This window comes from Hakea prostrata, chromosome 3 (genome assembly GCF_041222555.1).
Source record: "Hakea prostrata isolate BN-2017 chromosome 3, UWA_Hpros_2, whole genome shotgun sequence".
Lineage (NCBI taxonomy): Eukaryota > Viridiplantae > Streptophyta > Magnoliopsida > Proteales > Proteaceae > Hakea > Hakea prostrata.
This window is the reverse complement of record NC_142602.1, coordinates 6,138,792-6,151,065: the sequence shown is the minus strand read 5'-3', so window position 1 is coordinate 6,151,065 and position 12,274 is coordinate 6,138,792. Positions and strand designations below refer to the sequence as shown.

General features: G+C 41.4%; 2 protein-coding genes and 2 pseudogenes across 3 annotated transcripts; 1 reads left to right on the top strand and 3 right to left on the bottom strand.

The window, feature by feature from the left end:
- Positions 1 to 544: 544 nt before the first annotated feature.
- Positions 545 to 2,058, bottom strand: LOC149020371 (pectate lyase-like). Of its 2 annotated transcripts, none has more exons than XM_089146918.1 (3): positions 1,832 to 2,058; positions 1,112 to 1,745; positions 545 to 1,015 (listed from the first exon to the last, which is right to left on the bottom strand). In XM_089146918.1, exons 2-3 carry the CDS (start codon positions 1,469 to 1,471, stop codon positions 545 to 547), a joined length of 831 nt encoding a protein of 276 aa, XP_089003044.1. In that variant the 5' UTR covers positions 1,472 to 1,745; positions 1,832 to 2,058. The 2 variants fall into 2 exon arrangements, with proteins under 2 accessions (XP_089003044.1, XP_089003045.1); XM_089146919.1 differs by having other exon boundaries at positions 1,112 to 1,750; positions 1,849 to 2,058.
- A 3,258-nt stretch (positions 2,059 to 5,316) lies between these two features.
- On the bottom strand, positions 5,317 to 5,688 carry LOC149020370 (putative pectate lyase 7 pseudogene; annotated as a pseudogene).
- Positions 5,689 to 6,612: 924 nt separating this feature from the next.
- LOC149020369 (putative pectate lyase P59) lies at positions 6,613 to 8,230 on the bottom strand (annotated as a pseudogene).
- A 1,587-nt stretch (positions 8,231 to 9,817) lies between these two features.
- LOC149020368 (pectate lyase-like) lies at positions 9,818 to 12,231 on the top strand. The gene is made up of 3 exons (XM_089148483.1): positions 9,818 to 10,653; positions 10,762 to 11,425; positions 11,580 to 12,231. The coding sequence occupies exons 1-3, from the start codon at positions 10,463 to 10,465 to the stop codon at positions 12,045 to 12,047; spliced, it is 1,323 nt and encodes a 440-aa protein (XP_089004609.1). The 5' UTR covers positions 9,818 to 10,462; the 3' UTR covers positions 12,048 to 12,231.
- Positions 12,232 to 12,274: the final 43 nt, after the last annotated feature.

The window sequence follows — 12,274 nt, the reverse complement described above, 5'->3', positions numbered from 1 at the left end:
GGCTCAAGTGAACACCAAGGAGTTCTTTCATTAAATTTTAAAAGATTAGGTGAGTTTTTGTAAAACAAAAAAAAATTATAGTATTTATATTTATACTTAAATTCCTGCATTTCATTTAGTAGCTACGCACTTATCGTGATCGTTATGGCTAGCGACTGTTGCAAATAAAATCCAGAGTAGAGTAGGGCAGAGCACAGAAGAAATTAAATAGTAACAAAACATTCTAAAACCGACAAATCGGTTCGATTATTGGTTAATTGTAACGGTCAATACAATATATAATATTTTTAGGTATGAACATTCTCTATACCCTCTTATTTCCCTATTAGTCTTGTTATTTTTTATTTTTTTTTAGTTTGAAGGAAAACTAACTAGGGTGACTAAGAACAACCAGATCGAAGTTTCTCTCAATGAACTGAAAGAGCTTGTTATTTTACCCCTAGCTTACCTATACGCCTTCACAGTTGCTCTTCGTTCAAGCACACCGTAGGCTGCCAACTAACATATATAATATGAATGAATAACACACGAGAAACAAAACAATTTAGCAAGGTCTTCCGACTTCGCAGTTGAGTTGACCAGCAAATTTAGTGAGGCGGCCAACAGCGCTGCCGTCCTTTGGCTTGAGTCGACCGTCCAAGCCTTTAAACTTGTTCTTCTGTCCTTCGGAACCTGTTTCAACAAAGAAGGCACCGTTCTGCATCTGGTCACCCTGTGATATCCACAACCAGTTCTTCCATTCGCTTTCCGGTGCTTCTTCTCTCTTGGTAATTTCCTTGGTTCTCGATGAGGTTCCAGCGACAAAACGGTTGCCCTGACTGAAGATGGTTGGGCTTGAGCTGCCACCGATGGCATACATCTCCCATGCCGTGTAGTCATTGTTCAGCATATGGGCGAATCCATATCGGACTCTAGGCATCCTCTGTATTAATCCTTTCCCAAAATGGTTAAATGCTATCGTAACTTGCATTTTCTTGTCGCCAGAGTAGTTGTCGTTGTGACCTAACAGCATCACCTGTTAACATATGCATGCAGTTTTGCCAGTAAGGATTAAGGAATGAAGCTAGCAATGCAACAGTCAGTTCATGAGTTAGTTATAAATTATACGTACGTGGTCATGCTTGGCAAAGTGGCAATTGGAGATGGTGACGGCTGTGGAAGCCATGACGACATCGATGAGGCCATCATTGCAATTTGTCATGGACATGTGATCGATCCAAATGTTGACGGAGCCGAAGATGGTGATGCCATCGCCTTCGCTTTCAGTGCGCTTTCCGTAGTGGGCCACAGAATCACGAATCATACCGCCTGGAGTTGCTTTAATGTCATGGATGTGGAGATTAGTGATGATGACATCGTGGACAAACTGGAGGGTAATACCGGCGCCTTTAGAGATGTGGACGTTAGCGCCACGGCCGTCGATAGTCTTCAGAGGAGCCACAATAAGCTCACCCTTGAGTTTGATGTTCATGTCATGTTCGAAGATTATCCACAGTGGCTCTGTTTGGATAACCCCGTAGCGGAGGGTGCCTTTCTTTGGGTTTACCAGGTCATGGTCCGTGGATTCAGTGACTACGTAGATCTTGCCGTCCTTGCCACCTTTACTCTTCTTGCCAAAGCCCAAAGCACAGTTGGCATACGACTTCCGATTTTTGGCCCAGTCGGACCTGCACCTCCAACACCCGTCTATTGGGTTTGACGCCTCGCACGATCCGCTCGTCCCCGACAACCTTCGCTCTCTTGACCTGCACTTTTATCGTAAGTAAGCGTATCCTTTTTCCAATATCAATATTTTCAAAACAGTATCAAAAAGTATATATATTAAGTGCACTTTCAAAAAATTCGAACGAGGGACACCCACATGTGCACGTGTGAGTTGAGTTGATTGACGACATTCTCAGGATTATGAACGAAGCTTTGATTGGTGCGTTCCTGGGCCATGTTGGCTCGGTGCTGCCAGACCGCATCGAAGTCACCTGTGGCTATATGGGCCTTGACGGCATAGCTGAACAGAAAGAAGAAGCAAACCAAGAAGATACTGCGCGTCGGTAATTCCATTTCTTTTTCTCTCACACTTTTTCTTTTTTTTTTTAATTTTTTTTAATTTTTTTATTTTAACTATTCTGAGTCGGAGTGAAACTTCAACCTGTTAGCTAAAGCATTAGCTGAGCGATGGCGAAGGTGTACGAAAGTGTACTGTAAAATGAAGAAAGTTTAATTATAACTAATGTAGGTAAAATGGATTTTTGGAGATAAAAGATGGACTGCAGCAATGCTATAGCTAACAGATTGAAGCCACCCGAGTTTCTCCAGAGCATCATCATCTCTATATATATTGCAACCAAGAGCCCAAGAATAGTGAAAAACCCCCATAACCGGTGAGAAATGTGAGGCCTTCCAAGCACTTGGCGAGCCTGTAGCAGTGCCGTCCTTGATTTGCGTTTTCTAATTAATTCTCCATTTTAACCGGCTTGAAAGATGCAACCCTCCACCACCACCACCATATGCTTTTACTGACTCGTTAGTTATAGCATTGTTTTTCCCCTTAAGAAACCTCATTATATTTAAATTTAGACAGAGGGTTTTCGGGTAAGCACAGCATCACGTCTTTAACCAATGTTGGTTCCATGCTATTTAAGGAAAAAGAAGAAAAAAAAACCAACCAAATCTTGGCTCCATATCCCTTGTTTACTGGAGTCGTTCCCTAATTTAGTAAATTAAAACAACATGTTGCATGGTCCTCTCCCCTTCTGATGCTTATGCATGCATATGCTTTCATTGGTTCCCACTTGCGTAGGGGCCATGCATGCAAGTTTAACTTCACAAGCTTCTCTTTGATATACAAATACATATACATATAGCTAGTCAGGAAAACATCAATCATATATATATATATATATGAAAATCTCTCCAATCTAAAGACCAATCGTTAGCAAGCATTAAGAGAATATTGTTTCTGGGAGAATCGACAGTAGTCCATTCAATATAACTTGTGTGGTCGTTGTTACACCAAGTAATTAAACCCTTGATTTAAAACCTGAAGGTGACATGGAAATTGATCTTTTTTATGTCTGAAGGCTGACATGCTCAACAATGCATAGCTGGATTTGGGTCAACCCAGATTATTAATGGATAGGATTGAGATGGATTGGATCTCAATTTTCAAGCTGAGGACTGAACCGAGTCTCGCTTCCAGGTTTTAAAACCTCAGCCGGTTGATCAGTTACTTCTGTTGTTAGATGCCTTCGTATTGTCTTCTCTTAATAGTTTAATAATCTTTTAAGTAAAACAAAAGATAATGAACAACTACGTGTATACATGCATGTTAATCTATCCCGTACATCCAAACTTTGTGATTGTATGAAATGATAATTTTGTACACAAATACGCATTTGAAAGATTTATTTCTGGCGTTCACCCCTTCTCTGGTCCTTTAGAAATACAGAATAATGCTTTCTTCTCATTCTTGTAATATTAAAGGGAGCATGTTCTCTGACCAAACAGGATTGGACAACACATTAATTAAAATTGCTGGGTGTTCAAGCAGCGAATGGTCAAGATTGAGATCTCACTACAAAAAAAATCACTTTTAGTGGCGGTTTTTTCGCCACTTACCGCCACTAAAAATGTCAAAAAACCGCCACTAATGACATATATACGCCATAATGTCGTTTTTAGTGGCGGTATATAAAAAAACCGCCACTAAATGTGTAATATTTAGTCCTAATATCCTCTTAATTAGTGACGGTTTTTTGTTTACCGCCATCAATGAAGTTAAGTTATTTAAAAAAAAAATCCCGTATTTTTGTTATTATTAAATTTATCCTAAGTGACAATACAAATACATGAATACCAAAAAAAGGCCAATTACATCCAAGCAATAGACTCAGAATAATGTTTTCTAGCCCCACTTGCAGTTCTTCCATTGAAGCAATTGCCATCATGTACAGAATATTGAAAATAAAGGGAAATGAGCCAACTATAAATGGAATACTCCCTTCACAGAATGCATTAGAGGACCTAGTTGATACATGAGGAATCTGATGATGTACAAGTATGGATGGGTATCCTTATCCATTTTCATCCGTTTTGTTACCATTTCTGACACATGTCCAAGCAAGAATCCAACAGACATGATAAACCTTATAAGTTAAAAATGTTTTTAACCCTCAACAATTCTCTCCCTCTTCTTTCCTGCTATTTTACTTGTCTTCTCTCTTGCTTTGCAAACTTGAAATCCAATCGAAGAAAGGTTGTGGTTCACCATAACCATTACTTCCAGGTTTTCCAGATACATAGTCGGTTATTCGCAAGAGTTCTTACCACAGAGGAACCTTTCGGCCTTTCAGGTCATCCAAGAGCCGATTCCAAGCTCCTATGGTCTCATCCGATGGCTACCCATGCAAGATACTCTGAATTGCTGAAACTCTAGATTTTAGAATTTTAAGGAGACACTAATGGATGTGAGAAGCAAATATCTTCATGAGACTGAAACTTGTCTCTTAGGTATGTTTGGCGTTGACATAGAGCATCTGGAAACTCTATGCCAATACGTGAAATTTAACGGTTGGGAAGAACAAGTAAAGACAAGAGCAGGAACCCCAACTTTTCTCAGAGGAGATTCCAAAGTTTGTAGAGAGAGAGAAAGGAAATGATAAAGAGGCAAAGAAGAGAGAAAAAAATTGTTTAGGGTGACGGAACCAAACTCAATATTTGTTTTCAAATTTAGAATTACCCTTTGTACGTTTTTGGTGGCAAGTCTCCTGATTTCGGTTTCATCTACGACTCTGTAGATAACACCAACAAGTATGAGCCTCAGTATGGGCTTATCAGCAACAACCTTGATATCAAGGTGGAGAAATCCATAAAGCAAATGAAGGAAAGAAAGAATTGGTCAAGAAGATTCGAGGTGTTAAAAGAATTGAGGCTAGAGATGCAGCTAAAGCTGGTAAGAAGAAATGAAGAGGATACAGAGTCATATTATGATTTTATGTTTTTGCTACTAGTCGTTCTACTTCTATTTTAATTTTCTTTATGAACAGGGAAGCACTTTAGGTGCTTTATTTAGTAGTCCTCGTTTAATTTCTGGAATTATGAGGTTTACTAAGAATAGATCTGAATTTACAACATGCAGCAATTTTTATTGGCCATTTTGTCTTGTTCTAGTATTCAAGTAATGGAACAAACCCATTTCGTTAGTGCTTTTTTTCATTCCATCAAGAATAACATACAATGCCTGAAGTTATAGAAGAATCAGTCCATGAAGAATAACAAGTAGTGCTTGCAGTTACACTAATTAGAAGAATGAGAAACAGCTCAGCAAGGGCTGCCGACCTTACAACTGAGTGCACCAGCAGACTCAGTAAGGCTGCTGACAGTGTTGCCGTCCTTTGGGGTGACATTGTCCCCATTGACGAGGGCTTGCTTCTGTGCTGGGGAACCTGATTCAACAAATACGGCACTATTCTCCATCATATCACCCAGCGATACCCAAACCCAATTCTTCCACACACTTTCTGGCAACAAATCCCTCCTGGTAACCTCCTTGGTTTTCGTTGAGCTTCCAGCGGCAAAACGGTTGCCCTGGCTAAGGATGGTTGGGCCTGAGCTGCCACCAATGGCGTACATCTCCCACTCCGTGTAGTCATTGTTCACCACGTGAGCAAATCCCCATTGGACTCTGGACATCCTCTGTATTAATCCTTTCCCAAAACTATAGGCTTATCAAGAACAACCTTGATATCAAGGTGGAGAAGTCAATAAAGCAAATGAAGGAAAGACAAAAATGGTCCAAGAAGATTCGTGGTTTTAAGAAGACTGAAGCTGGAGATGCAGCTAAAGCTAGGAAGAAGAGATGAAGAGGATATGGAGTCATATTTTGATTTTATGTTTGTGCTACTACTCGTTACACTTCTATTATTATTTTCTTAGGGCTTGTTTGGTTACATGAGTCTGAAGATTTCAAATCTACGGAGTCATAAGTCATAAAATTAACTGTTTCGCTGTGGAATAAAATCAGTGGATTCATCTTAAAAAATTATTTGGTCGATGTGATTTTTGTGAATGCGCAAAGATTTAAAGTTTTTATAATAGCAATGAAATATCTGGATTTCACCCCATACCCATAAATCTACAGATTCACGTTTTTAGCGTAAAAATGTGAATCTCTAGATTTTATGAATCCAAAGATTTTCACAACCAAACGGATATAAATCTCAGATTTGTGAATCTAGAGATTTCAGATCTCTGGATTCATGTTACCAAACAGGCCCTTAATGAACGGGGAAGCACTTTAGGTGTTTTATTTAGATTTTACTGCTTGTTTAATTTCTAGAATTATGAGGTTTACTGAGAGCATATATATGAATTTACAACATGCAGCAATTTTTGTTGGACCTTAATTTTGTCTTGTTCTAGCTAGTATTGAAGTAATGGAAGAGACTCATTTCAATAGTACTTTTGTTCATTGTTTTTTGAAAATCAAGAGTACGTTTGTGCTTTTATTCATTCCATGAAGAATGACATACAATGCCTGAAGTTACAGAAGAATCAGTCCATGAAGAATAACATACAGTGCTTGTAGTTACACTAATTAGAAGAATGAGAAACAGCTCAGCAAGGGCTGCCGACCTTACAACTGAGTGCACCAGCAGACTCAGTGAGGCTGCTGACAGTGTCGCCGTTCTTTGGGGTGACGCCGTCCCCATTAACGAGGGCCTGCTTCTGTGCTGGGGAACCTGATTCAACAAAGATGGCACCATTCTCCATCACATCACCTTGCGATGCCCAAACCCAATTCTTCCACACGCTTTCTGGCGCTAAATCCCTCTTGGTAACCTCCTTGGTTTTCGTTGAGCCTCCAGCGGCAAAACGGTTGCCCTGGCTAAGGATGGTTGGGCCTGAGCTGCCACCAATGGCGTACATCCCCCATTCCGTGTAGTCATTGTTCACCACGTGAGCAAATCCCCATCGGACTCTGGGCATCCTCTGTATTAATCCTTTCCCAAAATGGTTAAATGCTACCGTAACCTGCATCTTCTTGTCGGCAGAGTAGGTGTCGCTTGCACCGAACAACATCACCTGTTAACACGATTGTTCACCAGTAAGGAAGCAACAATCAGTGGGTCAACTTGGAAGGTTGACGTACTCCTAGTTTTTACGTACTCAATCATTTTATAAAATAAGTTAGTTATATTCAGAGAAATCAGCTTTCGCAAGAGACTCATAGCAAATTGGGCAGTTATACGTACGTGGTCATGATTGCTGAAGTCGATATTCGAGACGGTGATGGCGGTGGAAGCCTCGACGACATCGATTAGGCCATCTGCGGCTTTGGACATGGTCAAGTGGTCGATCCAGATGTCAGAGGAGCCAAAGATGTTGATGGCGTCACCGTCGCTAACACTGCGTCTTCCATAGTGGTCGACAGAATCGCGAATCATACCACCTGGAGTAACAACGATGTCGTGCATGTGGAGGTTGGTGATGATGACATTGTGGACGAACTGGAGGGTAAAACCAGCGCCTTTGGTAATGTGGACATTGGCGCCACGGCCATCGATAGTCTTGCTAGGGGCGATAATAAGCTCATCCTTGAGTACGATGTCCATGTCTTTATCGAAGATTATCCATAGTGGTTCCTTCTGAATAACGGCATGGCGGAGGGTGCCATTCTTTGGGTTGACCATGTCATTGTCGGAGGGGTCAGTGACGACATAGATCTTACCGTCCTTGCCACCGACAGCTTTCTTGCCAAAGCCCAAAGCGCAGTCGGCGTATGCCTTTCGATCATCGGCCCAGTTAGCCTTGCACCTCCAGCACGCATCTATTGGGTTTGTCGCCTGGCATCCTCCGCCAGTCTCCCCCAACCTCCGTTGTCTTGTCCTGCATCATTCATTCATTCATCCAAATCTGTTGTAAGTACATATCCATTTCTCTACGTAAAATAGCTCAATTTAATACATTATCCAAAGAATGTTTTTTTTTTTAAATATAATTTGCGAGCTTGGAGAATTTTCTGAAGATTCGAATTCTGGACCTACATGTGCACATTTGAGTTGAGTTGAGCAGCAACTGCCGCGGGATTGGGATGAAAGCTCTCACTGCTGCGCCTTGCGGCCGCCTTGGCTCGTTGTTGCCACACCGCATCGAAGTAGGCTATATCAGCCATCACCGCATAGTTGAACAAAAACAAGAAGACCAACAAGCTGCTTGCCGTAGCTAATCCCATTTTCTTTTACTCTTGTCCTCTCTTTTTCTTTTTTTTTTAACCCTCCACTCAGGTGAAATGGGTTTTTTTTTTTTTTTTTTGGTTACCCTCCACTCAGGTGAAAAGGGTTTAGAAATAAAATACAAGACACCCAAAACCAACAGATCGAAAGCCACTTGAGTTTCTCCAAAGCATCATCATCTATATATATATTGCAACTGAGAGCCCAAATATGGGAAATACCATATCGGTTGGGAAAGTGAGGCTCTCCGTGCACTTCCCATGTAACAGTTAATTTCCTCGCTTAATTTGTGTTTTCTTTTCCTATCTTAATTCTCTGATTTGTCCAAATTGAAGGATTCAAACTCTCTACCACCGTATGTGTTCATTGCCTTAATATAGCATCATTTCTCCTCAAAAAAGCCTTGTGATATCGTTTTGCCTAAATATAGAGAGTGGGTTCTCATGCAAGCACAGTTTCTCATTTCTTGGAGTAGTTTCCTAATTTCTACAAAGAGAACAAATGATTGTATGGCCTTCTTCTCCTTTAGACCCATTTGCAGCTAGAATCAGGGCCTCACCCATCCGAAGTCATAAATTCCGGCCCTTCATGCCCCTCCATTAGCTTCCGCTTGCATAGGGACCATGCAAATACAATTAATTTCTCTCCTACCTGAAATACATATAGTTAGAAGAACATCAAAAACTATATTGTATATTTAATTACGATCATAATAACCGCTCAAAGCTAAGGACCAATAGTTAGCAACCAAAGAGAACCTTGTTTCTCAAATAATTATCAAAAGTTAGTGTTGATAATTGGAAGTAACATGCAAAATGAAAGTGAAATAAATATAATATTTATGTTTATAAATCATCCACTAAAATTTATGTTAAAATTAACTAAAGCCATGTTATCTATTTTCATAAAATTAAGGGATACGGAATTTCATGATTATAAATTAATTAGAATAAAATCTAAAATTTCAACCATAAATTAAGGGAGGAAAAATTTTAGGGAGCTTAGCACTATCTCTCCACTTGACCATGTCTAACGTTAGCGCCAACATGAAATTGTCTCCGGGTTTCCAAAAAAGAGAAAAACCCCCCGAAATTGTCTCCCAATGTTGATGTCATCTTAAAATAAATCTGTAGGTTTTGGAAAAAGATTCTCTGTTGTGGACATCTCTCTACTATGCACGACAGTGCACTGTTGTACCAAATGGTTGCCTGAAAAAACAAAACAAATACAAGACTATTGAGGATTTTAAAATTAAGCTTTTAATCTTAGTCTTCTATTTGGTACAAAAGTGTACTGCTGCTATGCATGGTAGAAGATTTTTGTCAGTTATTTTTGCTAAAATCTATCCAAACAATGGAAAATCAACTTGCCAAGAAATTGTAATCAATCAAAGTCTCTCTCTGCCAATGATGGGTTAGTCAAGCGGTTAAAGACCCGCCCTCCCACGGGAAGGTCCATCCTGAGTTTGCACGCATGGACGACGTATATTAGTAATTTAGTTCCCATCCCACAGAAACAAGCTACCTTTCCCAAAAAAAAAAAAAAATCTCATTTAGGAAACTAAATTATAGCCATTGAAAGGAAATTATTGTATATGGAAATGGATGATAGCCCACAGAAGCTAGTATTCTTTTGATACCCTGTGGCTTACATTGCAGCTACTCATGTAAAAGAAATTTTAAGCAGTGCAAGAGACCTAGATTCAAATCCAATGCTGTAACTTGCGCTTTTTTTCGCAGTGTGCAGATAAATAAATAATGCTATATTGAAGCTGTGAATGGATATGGTGGTAGAGAGTTGATCCTTTCTAACCCCGTTGATCGGATAAGTGAAGAATCAACCAAGAGACGAGACGGTTATGGGTCAAGTGGAAGCCCTCTCTTGTCGCCCTCATTTTTCACCTTATGGGCTCTCCTTAATCTGCAATATTTAAGGAGATGTTGCTCTTCGCAGCCCCTATAAACTGAGATAAAGCCAAAGAACGGTTTCAAGAATAAGATAAGCTACCGTAGGTTCCCTCTCATTTTGTTGGTTTTGTCTTGGGTCTAGTTTTTCATCTGCAAACCTCCATCTCACCAACCTACATACACCAAAGGGTTTTTACCCAAAACCATAGACCTTCGCCATTGCTCGTCTGATATCTTAGTTTCTAATCTCAATTTCCCAGCGCAGAAGAAGATAAGCAGATTGTAATATATAACACGCATAGAGACAGAGAGAGAGAGACCATAATGGAGTTACCTAAGCGCACCATCCTATTCTTTTTCTTCTTCATGTTCAGCTTTGCCGCTGTGAAGGCCCATATAGCAGACTTCGATAAGGTATGGCAGCAGCGAGCCAAAGCGGCCGCGGAACGCATAGCTGAGAACTATGAACCCAATCCCGATGAAGTCACTGCTGAAGTAAACGGACATGTACACAGGTACGTAACGTCCATTCATTCATTCATTCATTCTTTCTGCTTAAATCTCTCTTCTTCATGAGCTGGATTGATCATTGGGATAATGCTTACTTACGATGGTGCGTGCAGGGCAATGAACAAAACTTCGAATAACAACAGCACGACGAGGAGGGGGTTGAAGGCATATCGAGGGCCATGCATGGCCACCAACCCAATAGACAGGTGCTGGAGGTGCAACCCAAACTGGGCCAAGAAACGAAAGTCGTACGCCAAGTGCGTGCTGGGCTTTGGCAGGAAGACTACGGGTGGCATGCGCGGCCGCATTTATGTCGTCACCGACGCTTCTGACGGAGACATGGTCAACCCAAAGCCTGGCACCCTCCGCTATGGCGTCATCCAGGATGGCCCACTTTGGATAATCTTCGCCCATGACATGATCATTCGACTCAGCGAGGAGTTAATGGTAACCTCTGACAAGACCATTGATGGCCGTGGCACCAACGTCCACATCACCAAAGGAGCTGGCATTACCGTCCAATTCGTACACAATGTCATCCTTACTAATCTCCACATTCACGACATCTACGCCAGCAGTGGCGGTATCATCCGTGACTCCATCAACCACTACGGTGAGCGCACCGCCTGCGACGGCGATGGCATTTCCATTTTTGGCTCCAGCAACATCTGGATCGACCACATGTCCATGTCCCGATGCAAGGATGGCCTCATCGACGCCATCATGGGTTCCACCGCCATTACCCTCTCCAATAACCACTTCACCAGCCACAACGAGGTATGACTATGAGTATGTATGACGAACTTACACGTTTACAAAAGAAATATCGTCCGAGCCTCTCTTTTTTTTTTGCCTTTTGTTTGTTTTTCCCTGACTCGACTCATCTCATCTCATCACATCTCATCTCATGTCATCTCACTGATGTCACTAGGTGATGCTATTTGGAGCAAGTGACAGCTACTCCGCCGACAAGAAGATGCAGATCACTTTAGCATTTAACCACTTTGGGCAAGGATTAGTACAGAGGATGCCCAGGGTTCGATACGGATTCGTCCATGTCCTGAACAATGACTACACCCACTGGGAAATGTACGCCATTGGTGGCAGTGCAAACCCTACCATCCTCAGCCAGGGCAACCGCTTCATCGCTCCAGACAGGTTGCCGGCAAAGGAGGTTACGAAGAGAGATTACGCTGGGGAGGACGTGTGGAAGAATTGGGTGTGGAGATCTGAAGGTGATCTGATGATGAACGGTGCCTTCTTCGTTCAATCGGGTTCCCCGCTTAATAAGCAGCGCTTCTCTGGCAAGGATATGATCAGCCCAAAGCCAGGAAAATTCGTCAACAAGCTCACTCGATTTTCTGGTGCACTCAATTGCAGGATCGGCAAGCCTTGCTAAATTGCTTGCTACTTCTTTTTCCTCTTTCCTTCGGCTGCAGCTTCAGACACTTCACACTATCCTACCGTGCTTAAAAAAGACGAGCAACTGCGTAGGTGTGCGTAGGTTAGGGATGAAATCTGCATCAGCTTCAGACACTTCATATTAATTAGCATCCTACCGTGCTTGAATAATGAGCAACTGTGTAGGTGAGTAGGCAAAGGATGAAATCTGCATCTTCAGTTCAT

Bases quoted from the DNA above. Each gene is read 5' to 3' on its own strand.
- LOC149020371 (XM_089146919.1), bottom strand. From the start codon at position 2,058: ATGGAATTACCGACGCGCAGTATCTTCTTGGTTTGCTTCTTCTTTCTG. The intron at 1,751-1,848 runs GTTCGAATTTTT...TTACGATAAAAG, and splicing joins TGCACATGTGGGTGTCCCTC to TGCAGGTCAAGAGAGCGAAG. The intron at 1,016-1,111 runs GTACGTATAATT...ATATGTTAACAG, and splicing joins ACTTTGCCAAGCATGACCAC to GTGATGCTGTTAGGTCACAA.
- LOC149020368 (XM_089148483.1), top strand. From the start codon at position 10,463: ATGGAGTTACCTAAGCGCACCATCCTATTCTTTTTCTTCTTCATGTTC. The intron at 10,654-10,761 runs GTACGTAACGTC...TGGTGCGTGCAG, and splicing joins GTAAACGGACATGTACACAG to GGCAATGAACAAAACTTCGA. The intron at 11,426-11,579 runs GTATGACTATGA...TGATGTCACTAG, and splicing joins ACTTCACCAGCCACAACGAG to GTGATGCTATTTGGAGCAAG.